This window comes from Vitis vinifera, chromosome 1 (assembly GCF_030704535.1).
Source record: "Vitis vinifera cultivar Pinot Noir 40024 chromosome 1, ASM3070453v1".
NCBI lineage: Eukaryota > Viridiplantae > Streptophyta > Magnoliopsida > Vitales > Vitaceae > Vitis > Vitis vinifera.
In genome coordinates, this window is record NC_081805.1 from 5,062,323 (window position 1) to 5,076,267 (window position 13,945).

General features: G+C 35.8%; 2 protein-coding genes and 1 long non-coding RNA gene across 4 annotated transcripts; 1 reads left to right on the forward strand and 2 right to left on the reverse strand.

Annotated features, from left to right (window-relative positions):
* Nucleotides 1-3,207: 3,207 nt before the first annotated feature.
* Nucleotides 3,208-3,849, reverse strand: LOC109122503 (uncharacterized). Its single transcript, XR_002029925.2, has 2 exons — nt 3,745-3,849; nt 3,208-3,587 (listed from the first exon to the last, which is right to left on the reverse strand). It is a non-coding gene; the product is annotated as an uncharacterized LOC109122503 (long non-coding RNA).
* Nucleotides 3,284-4,509, forward strand: LOC100266435 (protein PLANT CADMIUM RESISTANCE 2). Of its 2 annotated transcripts, XM_002281045.5 has the most exons (4): nt 3,284-3,464; nt 3,543-3,614; nt 3,708-3,920; nt 4,142-4,509. In XM_002281045.5, exons 1-4 carry the CDS (start codon nt 3,284-3,286, stop codon nt 4,216-4,218), a joined length of 543 nt encoding a protein of 180 aa, XP_002281081.1. In that variant the 3' UTR covers nt 4,219-4,509. The 2 variants fall into 2 exon arrangements, with proteins under 2 accessions (XP_002281081.1, XP_059595030.1); XM_059739047.1 differs by having other exon boundaries at nt 3,543-3,920.
* Nucleotides 4,510-10,085: 5,576 nt separating this feature from the next.
* Nucleotides 10,086-11,143, reverse strand: LOC100256086 (protein PLANT CADMIUM RESISTANCE 2). Its single transcript, XM_002284775.4, has 4 exons — nt 10,896-11,143; nt 10,721-10,792; nt 10,415-10,627; nt 10,086-10,316 (listed from the first exon to the last, which is right to left on the reverse strand). The coding sequence occupies exons 1-4, from the start codon at nt 11,023-11,025 to the stop codon at nt 10,234-10,236; spliced, it is 498 nt and encodes a 165-aa protein (XP_002284811.1). The 5' UTR covers nt 11,026-11,143; the 3' UTR covers nt 10,086-10,233.
* Nucleotides 11,144-13,945: the final 2,802 nt, after the last annotated feature.

A 13,945-nucleotide genomic window follows, 5' to 3' on the forward strand; every position in this document is an offset into this window, starting at 1 on the left:
TACACGTGCAGTTCCCCCTCCTCCTAGTCTTCAGTAGATTGATTTGGATGTTGATAATACTGATGGTCATATGGTATTTTGGGATATTCCTGGTTGAGGACTTGATTCAGTCAACATGGGTACATCACTTTGCAGCAATTCAGCTCAGAGCGTTTTTCATTTTGATTATGGTCATCATCAAAGTCATTTCCATTTTATCGAGTCTAGTTTTTAGTTTATCATAGTTATTTTTGTTTTGTTGAGTCCAGTTTTGGTTTAGAGTTGTTGTTTATAGTGCATGTTGAGAGTCCAATCATTTGTAGTCCTTTATCGCTTCACACATGATGTACTCATTGGTTCATTTGGTGATATTATATTTTTATTCTGAGTATGTGTCATTCTTTTTCTCATGAGTATGTTTTACATATCTTGTGTTAATGTGTGTTATGCTTTCGATATGAGACATCTTTTCACTTATACATCATGATCACTTTGGCCTAACCTATCATGGAGGATATTGAGTCTATTAACCTAGGATCAGAAGATCGACCTAGAGAATTCGAGACTATGACCCATTTCACCTTCTTATCAAAGTAGTACCATATCCATATCCATGTCTTGACTTTGTAAACTTGACCTACCCATTTTGAGCCTGACATGACACTACCCCTTGGTACCATTATACGACTTTACTACCTTTGTTTGCCTTAGCATACTACAGTGTCATTGCCTATTCATTCCATCGTTTTCTTTGATCTGACCAAGTAGAGTCCGAGGTGGTTAGACTTGAGGTGAGCTTTGCATGATGATAGATGGATCATGATGAGAGAGTGGTTTGACTGCTTGATGATATTGTTGAGGCAGAGGGGTTATCATGGAGCATCCAGATCTAAGCCTTTGCACATGACTTGAGAGAGTCAGGATGACTAGAGATGGTGATTTATGAGACGATGGTGAGTGACTTATGATGATAGAGTGAGGTGATTGTCAGAGGGCTTTGGTGATTATCACAGAGCATTAGTTGGAGCTTTCACACAATTTCAGAGGAGTTGACATGGTTGTGTTTGATAAATGTCAGTCTTTAGTATTGACCATGTGAGATCTTGAGGGTGTGATGCCTGTGGTTGTGGTTAAAGGATGAGTGACCATTATTTCATGAGCTCATTTACCCTATTTACTTTATCATCCTTGCATATAGAGTTACCTATTGCTAGCCCTTTGAGTCTCACACGACCACCATAACCTTTTCTTTCATCACCTCATTTACCTATTACACCGAGTTAGGGACCCTATAGTGCTTGCATGCTCTGATTAGATACGTCATGAGTTCTAGACCTGACATACATATTCAGGCCTCATCCCTCATTCTTCATTATGATATTTTCCACTTTGACATCATCTCATCAATTTTTCCAGCATCACATATCACCACTTCTGATATTCGTTCTGTCTTTTCTCTCATCATTGCTTACTCGACATTATCCTTGTTTCACCTTGAGAGGTGGTTTTTTACATGTCATTACATGGAGGATTGTCACATTCTTTCCCCCGTTCACCCCATGGGCAGTGGTTCAGAGATCTCAATTTGAAAGGTTGTCTTGTTAATGAGGATTCATGTTACATCCGTATGTGGAGGGGGTTTGATCATTTGGGTATGTATTTTCATGGGAATTCATTCATTATTGATTAGAGAATGAGCAAAAAAAAAAAAAAACCTAAGATAAAAGATGGTGCATTCTTCATTGTATCATTCTCCATTGAGCACATGTATGGATGTGCTAATTTGCTTTATTGAGTTTGTGTGTTAGAGAGAGTTCGTATGAGAACTTATATATATATATATATATATATATATATATGAGATTCTATCTTAGTATATATTTTGGGTAAGAGTATGAGTCGCCCATTCGATTTTTGTGAGAGAGATGAGCGACCTTTCTTTAAGATTTCTGGATCTTTGCCTTATTCGTCATTACATCCATTTTTATGTGACTTATCTCCATGCTTTGATGCAAGTTGACCATCACCTACTTTCCTATCTTTTTGTTTTCTTCTATTTTTGTTCTATTACTCCATTTTGCTCTACCTCATCTAATTCCTTTCTTTTCTCATCCTACTTGATGTTTGACTTGGGTTCAACACCCACACTTTATTATTGCTTATTGGATATGTCATTCATTTATTATCATTTTTTTGTGTGGGAACCCTTAGGTCCGTGACTCATGAGGTTTTTTTTCTATGCATTGCATCTCATGCATGAGGGGTATGGGGATTATATCATTAGGATCTTTGAGCCTAATTTCCTTTCGTTTCTTTCACCCTATTACCTTAGCCTACATTACATCCCATGTCTTAAGACCACCTTGAGACCATGCCTTCACACATTGTGTATGACAACTCACTCATGAGCAATACTCGAGATTGGTTGGAGATTATTTCTTAAAACGTGATGGATGGAGTCGGGGTGATGGATTACACTGGGGCATACCCATCTTACCGATGATGGATTTTCAGAGGTGATGTATAATTAAGCTTTGACAAATTTATTTTTTTTATTTATTCATATTTTATATAAAGATTAAATAACTTCAAAATGAAAAAAATTCTAAATAAATTTAATTATGTTTGATATTTCTCTATATTTTTTTAATGATAAATCAAATATGTATGAATTTGTTTTTCTTTTTGATAAAATTTTCTTAAATGCAAAAGTCACGGTACAAAAAAATGGACTTAGTTATTAATTGGGAAAGGAGACTACATCCTTCTTGCAAAAGTTGCAAGGTTCTTTCCAATACTTTGAATTTTGCACATGTTATTTCCCCAGTTCATTTGGGGAGATCATTTTGATTTTATCTCACACCGTGTCTATATATTAAGAAATTGTTTAATAGTAATCTTAGGGAATGCATTCAATATTTTTAATATTTAAAAAATTTATCATTCAAATATTAAAAAAATTATAACCTGAAAAATCTTATCATTAAAATAAATAAAAAATAGAGACTTAGTCTAAAATCACGGTGTGAAAAGGCATTCTAAATTATATCTTAAGGACATATTCCTGGTCACCAGCATCCACCATAGCCACTGCACCACGCAACGCGTTAACTCGATATTTCTAAGGTGGAGGCTGGTGACCAGAAATCGGGTGGAATGGTTCAGCTCCTACAGCCATGTGTCTTGACGAGAATAAATATATATATATATATATATATGCATCTTATCTTTATCAGCAGAAAACTCCTCTTTCAATCTTTCTGAATTATCGTTTCAAATCACTCCATAATTCTATTACGGAATCATGTACCAAAACGATTACCAGAAATTCTCGGCTTCACCTCCGCCCTCAGCGCCTCCTTATACCTCCAGTCAACCCGCGATGGCCACGGGTATTCCGATTAGCTCCACCGGTGGTCTTCAACCTGGAACTGAGGTCCCTTGGTCCACCGGCCTTTGTGATTGCTTCTCGGACGTCACAAACTGTATGTTCTTCTCAAGACCCTGTTGTCTCCGATGAAAGCTCTTCAACTTATTATAAATGTTCATCACTTGTGTTGCAGGTTGTATCACGTGCTGGTGTCCATGCATTACTTTTGGGCAGATTGCTGAGATCGTTGATAAAGGAACAGTGAGTAAGTATTTATTATTAGCTAGACACGAAGATATATATATATATATATATTGCCAGATTATTTTTAAGATGTTTGGTGGTGATTTGATTTCAGGTTGTTTTGCAAGCGGCGCCATTTACGCAGCACTTACATATTTCACGACCTGCGCCTGTCTCTTCTCCTGCTCGTACCGCACCAAATTGAGGAAGCAGTTGATGTTGAAAGAGAGCCCTTGTGGAGACTGTCTTGTTCATTTCTGTTGCGAGACATGTTCTTTGTGTCAGGAGTACCGCGAGCTCACTCACCGTGGTTTCGACATGTCCCTCGGTACTCCACCTCTCTCTCTTTTTCTCCCACGTCCATAGATGGCTGCAATACTTGTATCATATCTTTTACATGAATAATAATTATACATTAATAAACCAAAAAAAATTAAATTTGGAACAACTCACCAATATATTAATTGGTCAAGTAATTGGGAAACGCAGTTAACTTAAGAAAATCATAGCGGGGTTTTGGCTGATCTTACTGTATTTGAAATTGTTTAGGATGGGAAGGAAATATGGAGAGACAGAATCGTGGAGTGGCGATGGCTCCCGTGGTGGAAAGAGGAATGCAGCGCTAGTGTGGACGATCTGCTTGTATATGTTTTTGGACCAGACAATATTATGCTAAGATGTGTGTTCGTGGCAGCGTGTGGATCACCTATCCCGTATCCAGAATGGTTGGCCGCAATGTGCTAAAATGATTTCACCACCGAATTAATATTATCACCCTGTAACCAATCCAGTTCTAGCAATCTCTTTCTAATCGTGTTATAAATGCTTGTAATAGTGAATGTTAATTACCATTGTATTAATTTCAGTTATGAAAATTCCTCTTAATCATGCTTACCGTATGATTAATTTAAGCCCAATGGTAGAGAACCAGTAGATCAATTTAAGCCCAATGTGTTATCTCTACATTGAGGCCATGGTTTTTGTCTCCCATTAAAAATTGGATTGGGCTGAGCATGAACTTCCAGATCATGTTAGCCTGAATTTAATTCTCCAGAGATTGGGTGGAGATTGGACCAGTTTGAAGTCCTTTCCACAACTAAAATGAATTCTATTCATCTGAATAAATTAGCAAAATAAACAGTGACATATATATTAGCCTGCATCCTTCACCCATTCACATGATCCATTTCCATTATAATCGTTTCTCTTTTGATTTGAGCTAGTTTAATGAATTTTGAATTGGTAAGATGCCGTTTCAAAGTTGAGATCAACAAAGCCATCCCAAGAAAGTTAATATTAATTGACTATATTCAAATACAGGTTTCTTGACTGAGCTCGAACACACGTCTCCCTTAAAACGTCACACCAAGTAAAATATTCTAAGCAATTTTCTATCCATTATACACAGCACAAATGATGCTAAATCTCCCTCTAATCATGTGATATATTTTCAATGATATAACCTTATTTGGATTCACTTAAACTTTTTTAATCTTAATAAAAGTTTTTATATATGTTTATTTGACTAATTTTGTTTTAAAAAAAATTGTAATTTAAAAAATATGTTTAATATAGAAGTTAAGAAAATATCATTTATCTTAGAACTTTATTTTAATTGCTATAAGAAGTTTTTTCATATTTAATAAAATTTTATAATATTCATATTTTTCTTTTTAAAAAAATGATTTTCGCTGAGCTTTTATTAAAACTGGTTATGAAAACTGCCAAATTTGACATGCTTAGTGCAGTCGCAAATATAGTAATTAATTAAGACATGACCAAGTTTTACAAAGAAAAATTTGAGGAATTTTGCGGCTTCCAAGTCCCCTAGGAGAAGCAACAAAAACAAGCACATAAGATGCTCATACATAAGCACATAAGAGAAAATAGGGACAGGTTTCTTATTTTTGGCAAGGATATAATTCCTGCACAGCTGACTATATATCCTAAACAGCAAATGTAATTTTCAATAATGATATCGTGCGAAATTTGACTGTGACGCTTCCTAATCAGTGGTGCAATACCAATATGAATCCTTGGTGAGGATGGATTCAGGGCCCCCCAAATTTTGGGTGCGCTAGCTTTTCTATTTTTTGTAGCTTTTGGTTTGTCTCCGGCCTCAAACATACCCACTACCGCCCTGGCCTACTCACCCATGTTGAATGGCCTCAAAAAGTAATTATTACGCTACCCCTCTCCCTTGTACCCTCTCATGTGCTGGCACACTACCATTCACATACGATCGTTTGCAGCTGGTGAGTTGTCAATGCCTTCTTTTCCATACACTAACCTACCCAAGGTCCAATGATCCCTTGTCCCGACAGCACTGAGTGCATATATAGTGACAACAAACTTTAGGACAACAACTGAGTAGTGGGGAAATTCATCTCTGGTGTGTCCCAAAATTAGATGGAACATCCTCGTCTCTACCAGCACTTTAATGGAAGTTATCAAACACAATTAGAAACTAATGGAATATAAATTCAGTATAAATTGCAAACATAACTAAATGATCACAAACAAACAAGTAGAATAGACGTAGGTGGTGTTTATTTTTTTGGTTTTTTCTAAAAACAATTTAGTTTTAGAATTTAGGTCGTTTATTTTTTTACTTTTTCATGACTTATTATAAACTTTTTACTAAATAGAAAATGTCAAAATACGTAACTTTTTCTAAATAGAAAAAATAATATATTAATTTTTTTTCACTTTTTAATACTTAATAGAAATAAAATACTAAAAAAACTGAAGAATTTGAAGAAAAATATGAAGGAATTTGAAGACAAAATATGGAGGAACACCTCAATTCATTCTGTGATTCCTTCCTTTACAATGAATGAAAGCATAAATAAATAGCCTACGGATATGAGACAATTCCGGAATGGAATTTCCCTTACATGGAAAGTGAATAAACTCTTACATGGGAATTAAATAAACTACTCTTACATGGAAAGTGAATAAACTACTCTTACATGGAAAGTGAATAAACTACCTTGCTAGAATTATTCCTAAATCAATTATAATAAAGGCTGTACATTACACTAATTAGGGAAGTAAACAGAGGATGCTGGCTTGATTTCCAACACTCCCCCTCAAGCCGCGTTGTAGATGTTGATCATTCCAAGTTTTTCTGTCAGATCTTCGAAGTTAACTCGAGCAAGAGCTTTTGTGAGAATGTCAGCCGTTTGACAGTTTGTCGGAGTGTAGCTGACTTTGAAAACTCCTTCTTCAATCTTTTCCTTGATAAAGTGTCGATCTATCTCCACGTGCTTAGTTCGATCATGATGAACCGGATTCTTAGCGATACTGATGGCAGCTTGATTGTCGCAGTATAACACCATGGGATGCTTCAATGGAACCCGTAATTCTTCTAACAGCCTGTTCAACCAGATTCCCTCGCAGATACCTTGTGCCATAGCACGAAATTCTGCCTCAGCACTGCTACGGGCTACCACTGACTGTTTCTTGCTTCGCCATGTAACCAAGTTCCCCCAGACAAATGAACAATAGCCTGAAGTTGATCTCCGATCAGTCACTGAACCTGCCCAATCTGCATCTGAAAAAATTTCAATCTCTTTCTTTGTTGTTCTTTGAAAGAAGAGGCCCTTTCCCGGTGTCATCTTGAGGTATCTCAATATTCTGATCACAGCAGTCATGTGTTTTTCGGTTGGATTATTCATGAATTGACTTACCACACTAACGGAGAAGCCGATGTCTGGCCTTGTATGAGAAAGATAGATGAGTTTCCCCACAAGACGTTGATATCTTCCTTTATCAATTGGCGCACTTCCATCACTTTCTTCCAGTTTGACAGTTGTATCCATAGGTGTTTCTGCCGGCTTGCATCCTAGCATTCCTGTTTCATTCAATAAGTCCAGAACGTATTTGCGTTGTGAGACTGCTATACCTTTCTTTGACCTAGCAATCTCCATTCCGAGAAAGTACTTGAGGTTTCCAAGATCCTTGATCTCAAATTCCTTTGTCAGTAATTTTTTAAGTAAGTCAATTTTCTCTTCATGATCACCTGTCAAAATTATGTCGTCCACATATACAATGATAATTGCCAGTTTCCCTTCTGGGAAGTGTTTCACAAATAATGTGTGATCGGATTGACATTGAACGAATCCGTACCTTTTCACTACCTTAGTGAACCGTTCAAACCAGGCCCTGGGAGATTGTTTGAGACCATACAAGGATTTTCGGAGTCTGCAAACCTTGTTGAAATTTGATGTCGTCTCAAGTCCAGTAGGAATGTCCATGTAAACTTCTTCCTCTAAGTCACCATTGAGGAATGCATTCTTCACATCAAGTTGGTGAAGCGACCAATCGAGATTAGCTGCCAAGGATAAAAGTACACGAACAGTATTGAGCTTGGCAACTGGAGCAAAAGTTTCTTGATAGTCAATGCCATAGGATTGGGTGAATCCTTTGGCGACCAATCGAGCCTTATACCTGTCCACATTACCATCTGCCTTGTACTTTACTGTGAAAATCCACTTACACCCAACTGGTTTCTTACCTCTTGGGAGGTCAGTAATTTCCCACGTACCATTCTTTTCCAGCGCCCGAACTTCCTCATCGACTGCCGCCTTCCACTTAGGATACTTGAAAGCTTCATGAATATTCTGAGGAACTTGTATCTCTGTGATGCTAGAAGTGAATGCACGAAACGTAGGTGATAGCTTATCATAAGAAATAAAATTTCCAATGGGATGTTGAGTGCATGATCTAACTCCTTTCCTCCAAGCTATGGGCATATTAAGAATATCATTTTCTAACTCGGAATCAACAGTACCATCAGGAGCGTTGTTACCTGGAAGTTTGCTTGGATTAGGACCCGGTTCTGCCTCATGGGTTTGTTGAGAAAGTGTTCTTTCCTCCGTTTCCTCTTGGATGTGCTCCTTATCCCACAAGTCAACAATGGACTCGGGTTGATTAAATGACTCTGGAGGAATGTGATTTTCAGTGGTGATGGGTGACTCACTGAATGACTCAAGATCCCAAAATTGATATTCCTGAGTTGAATTCTCCCCCTGAATATCGTTTTTGGGATAGTAAGGCTGGGTTTCAAAAAAGGTGACATCCATTGAATTGTAGAATTTTCTTGTGACCGGAGAGTAACACTTATACCCTTTTTGATTTGAAGAATACCCAAGAAAGATGCACTTGAGTGACCTAGGATCAAGTTTACTTCTATGTTGTTGATTGATATGAACAAAGACAGAGCACCCGAAAATTTTGGGTGGGACGGTGGAGATGAGACGAGTAGTCGGAAAGGATTTTAGGAGAGTTTGACAAGGTGTTTGGAATTTTAGTACCCTAGACGGCATCCTATTGATGAGGTAGGCTGCCGTAAGGACAGCTTGCCCCCAGAATAATTTTGGAACATTCATGGAGAACATTAGTGATCTAGCCACCTCTAACAAATGTCTATTTTTCCTTTCAGCGATTCCGTTTTGTTGTGGGGTATCAACACATGAACTTAAGTGAACTATCCCTTCTTGTGCTAGAAATTCTCCTAGAATGGAGTTGAAATAATCCCTAGCATTATCAGACTTTAGAATTTGTATTTTTGACTGGAATTGGGTCTGAATCATATTTTTAAAATTTTTGAAAATTTGACTCGTTTCAGATTTTTCTTTCATGAGGAATACCCAAGTTAATCTAGTGTGATCATCTATGAATGAGACAAACCACCTAGTACCAGTTACATTTTTTATTCTTGACGGACCCCAGATATCGCTATGAATCATTGAGAATGGACTAGACTCTTTATAGGGTTGAATGGGAAAATGAGACCGGACTTGCTTTGATAATTGACAGATTTCACACTCAAAGGATTGTGGATTTTTATTAAATAATGAAGGAAATAAATGCTTGAGATACATAACATTTGGATGACCTAAGCGATAGTGCCACAACCTAATTGCACTATCGTTATTTTGACATGAAACCGAAAAAGAATTACTACCAACTGTCATTTGAGGTTGTTCTTGTGGATCGTGGCGCTCCTTAAGGATGTAGAGTCCAGAGCATTCCTCAGCATTGCCAATCGTCTTCCCCGAATCCAAATCCTGAAATTCACAGTGAGTGGAGGAAACCTGGCTCTAATACCATGAAGAATTTGAAGAAAAATATGAAGGAATTTGAAGACAAAATATGGAGGAACACCTCAATTCATTCTGTGATTCCTTCCTTTACAATGAATGAAAGCATAAATAAATAGTCTACGGATATGAGACAATTCCGGAATGGAATTTCCCTTACATGGAAAGTGAATAAACTCTTACATGGGAATTAAATAAACTACCCTTACATGGAAAGTAAATAAACTACTCTTACATGGAAAGTGAATAAACTACTCTTACATGGAAAGTGAATAAACTACCTTGCTAGAATTATTCCTAAATCAATTATAATAAAGGCTGTACATTACACTAATTAGGGAAGTAAACAGAGGATGCTGGCTTGATTTCCAACAAAAACAAACAACTTAATATTTAATATTATTAAGTATTAAGATTCTATTTAGAATTAAGTAAAAAAACAAATATCACTTTTAAGCATTAAGGTTCTATTTAGAATTAAGTAAAAAAACAAACACCAGACTTGAAGAACGTAGACAAATAAGCACTTGCAGCCTAGCGGTACATGCCTCCTTCCACCGCCGGAACCGTAGTTGCTGCCGGAGTACTGCCCTGTTTCTGCATATTTCCATGCCATCCTAAACAATTCACAAGTAGTATATATCAGTGAAAACCACCAGCAATCATTCACCCAAGAAACAAAAACACACAGTTAATTGAGAAAGAGTTGGATTACCCAGTGTCATATCAAATCCGCGGTTCTTGAGCTCGCGGTACTCCTGGCACAAGGCGCAGGCCTCGCAAAAGTAATGAGCGAGGCAATCTTTACAATCATTCCCCTCGAGCTTGTATTGTTTCCTCATTTTGGAGCGGTTGAAGCATGAGCACAAGCACGCACAACCCGTAGTAAAAGCTACTAGTGTGTAAAGCAGTCCATTTAAAGCACAAGCTGCAATAAATTCACCAGTCACCAGACTCACCACCACACATGCTTGTTAGAAAATCATTAATTATCTTCTTTCTGAAAATTAAATGTAATTACATGAGGATCCGCTGTCAACAATCTCAGCAATCCGTCCGAAAGTAACGCAGGGACACCAAAATGTCATGCAACCTGAAATTAAAGCAACAAACATTAAAAAGGAAGTTGGAGTTGGGATTTCATATTTCAATTGTATCGATCTCTAGAGCAGCATGTACGTGTTGATTGGACCTACAATTTGGAACATCGGAGAAGCAGTCACAGAGGCCGGTGGACCAGGGGACCTTAGCTCCAGGTTGAACTTGACGAGGGGAATTTCTAACGTGGGATACATGGGTGGGGTTCGCAGGAGTATCTATAGCCATGGCGAGTTTGCTGAAAGGATGAGGTGGTGATGGCACCGATATTACTTGGTGGTTTGGAGTATATATGTATATGTCGAAAGGAGCTTGTGGTGATGGCAGTGGCACCACCAAAGAGTTGGGCCCTCGTCAGCTTTTGTTTTAATTTCTTCTTCTTTAGATCCCTTCTACGGTTTCTTGTCCCCTTCCCCTCTATGTACTCTTGCATATGAGGGGATGTACAATAATTTTTGCATGGTAGTCATACGTAGATCACTGATAATTGGGCATGTGTCCCTTCTTGTTAGTCTTATTGCGTGGATAAATTAGATACGGTTCTCAACTTTATGAAGTTTTCGGCTTACTAGTCTCATGCACTTTCTTCAGCGGTGTATTTTGCTGAAAGTAGCTGGTAAACATCCCATTTTACCTATTTAATTTGGCATTTTCTGTTTTCTCTTCTTTAGGTATCCTTAAGCTATGTTGGGTTCCAAAAAATCTAAGAAAATAAGTGTTAAAGAAAAATAATTTTCTCTTATTTAGTTTTATTATAAAAATATATATATAAATAAAATTAAATATAATTAAAGTTAGTTAAAATTTTATACATCTTAAAATTATTTAAACTTTATATAATAAAAAAAATTAAAAAAACATATGAAAATAATTTTATGACTTTGAATATATTTTTATTTTCCTTTCTTTTTTTTTCTCTTTATCTTCTTTCCTTAATTCACATTTTTCTTTGGTTTTTTTGGAATTAACATGACTTTAATCTCTTTTTTATTGATTCTGAAATTAACACAACGTATTAAAAAGAATCATGTTTCTTAAAACTTCATATATTCCTGTTAGCAATGCCTATATCATATATAGATCTTGTTGTAGAATAGAATATTAGTGTATACATCAACTACAACCCTTCCTAAATATGATAAATTATATAAATTTATGTTCCATGTAATTATCAGTAGTGCTAAAACAAAAGAACAAAAGCATTAATTCTAATACAGGGAGACTACAATTCCTTCCTTACGAAAGGAATCGAACAAGACCTTTCTACAAATAAGCCGTATTTAATTAAGGAGTCCAAAACATTTTCTGAAGAGCTCCCTAAACACCTATCTAATCCCCCCTTCATATTACAAAGGTAGAGTTTCTAGTTCAACGTTACCACCAGGGGGTTGTTAGGGGGGAAGTTCTAATAACCTCCTGTATTGAGCCGTATGGCCCTTCTACAAGAACTATTTAGAGTCTTCCCCCTTTTGTGCTTAGTTTTTAGGGGGTCCAGGGTCCAGGGTCCAGGGTCCTTCCCTGGTAGTATCAATTTCATAAAGGGACACTAAAAAAAACAGAAAACATACCATGAGGCTTTTTTCCTTAATCCTTCAAAAAAAAAAAAACATTATTATTTAGTTTAATATGTACAAATGTTGGCACTCGATAAAGAATTTGGTTAACATTGAAATTTTATAGAGGATTTAAAGACGTATACTATGGCTCTTCCTAAATGCATCATTGAAGGCTATAAGTTTGGAAATGTTGATGCTTAAAATAAACTTCGTCATATATACTGATATACATACATTTTTTTGTATTCTTGGCAAGGGTCTCCAAAAAGCCCGCGGCCCACTTTAGGCCCGGCCCAAGCCCGTCGGGCCGCGGGCCTAATTTTAGGCCCGACCCATAGGCCCGTCCCTTAAAAAAAAACTACAAAAATAAAAAGTATTAAAAAAAATATTCATTTCAAAATTTTATTCATTGAATGTATAATTACATTTGAAAATATGGGAAAAGTTTATATCACTACAAAATAAATACATCCCCACTAGGTTGGCACCTATTTATTTTTCAATCATCTGTATTTTTCAACCACAAAAAATAAAAATAAAAATATAATATACATTTAGTCATTATTTTCTGGCGATGATGGCAAACTATCATGCATCCATGAAAATCTTGATAATTTTAAAGATTCCATATTGACAAGCATCTCTGTTTCTTGAATGGAATCGTACATCCTTTTATTTGCTATTTCCCAATCTTTCATACATATCCCTGCTTCAATAACATCTGGCGCTAAGTTGCATCGTTTTTTACTAACTACTCTTTCACCTGCACTAAAAGTAGCTTCTGATGCAACTGTACTCACAGTAACTGTTAGTACATCATGAGCAATTATAGAAAGTACAAGATATTTGTGTTGATGTGATTTTCATCATATTAAAATATCAAAATCTTCTTGATCTTCAAATGAAATTATATCAGTATTAAGATATTTATCTAAATCAGATGTATTATTTGGAGAACTATTTGTTGTCTTTTTTCGACTTTTCAACATTTCTAGAGCTCCTTTATAAAAAGATGAGGAGTTTGTAAATGTAGGTGGTAATTTAATAGTATTAATATCATTACCATATTTTTTTTTATAATAGTTATATAAATTATATAATAATGAATTTATTTCATTTTTAATTTCTTCAATTTTTATTTGGTCATTAAAATAAATAATTGTTAATCATTCATCCAAAGCTTCAAATTTCAATCTAGGGTCCACAATTAAAGCAATATAAAAAATTAAAGGTATTTCTCCCCAATATTTTCTAAATTTTTCTATCATTGCAAATATTGTATCATTAAATATTTCAAAACTTAAATATTTTTGAAGTACAATAAAAATATTAGTTATTTGCATAATAACTCGATTTGAAGTTGGATAATATACACCACAAAAAATGTTTGTTGAAGTATCAAAAATTTCAAAAAGATCTCTTAAAAAATCCGCAATATGCCAATCATAATCATTTAATGCATAAATATCTGCTTCACAATCATTGTTAATTAATTGTATTTCATATCATTCGACTACTTTTCTATATTTTGTAATATTTTGTAAAAGTTTATACGTGGAATTCCATCTAATGGCCATATCCAAATTTATATT

What these genes read in the sequence shown, in the direction of transcription:
- LOC100256086 (XM_002284775.4), bottom strand. Translation starts at nt 11,025, where the DNA reads ATGGCTATAGATACTCCTGCGAACCCCACCCATGTATCCCACGTTAGA. An exon ending in TGTTGACAGCGGATCCTCAT is followed by an intron (nt 10,628 to 10,720) that starts GTAATTACATTT and finishes AATTTATTGCAG; the next exon opens with CTTGTGCTTTAAATGGACTG. An exon ending in CGGATTTGATATGACACTGG is followed by an intron (nt 10,317 to 10,414) that starts GTAATCCAACTC and finishes TGAATTGTTTAG; the next exon opens with GATGGCATGGAAATATGCAG.
- LOC100266435 (XM_059739047.1), top strand. Translation starts at nt 3,284, where the DNA reads ATGTACCAAAACGATTACCAGAAATTCTCGGCTTCACCTCCGCCCTCA. An exon ending in CTTCTCGGACGTCACAAACT is followed by an intron (nt 3,465 to 3,542) that starts GTATGTTCTTCT and finishes CTTGTGTTGCAG; the next exon opens with GTTGTATCACGTGCTGGTGT. An exon ending in TGGTTTCGACATGTCCCTCG is followed by an intron (nt 3,921 to 4,141) that starts GTACTCCACCTC and finishes GAAATTGTTTAG; the next exon opens with GATGGGAAGGAAATATGGAG.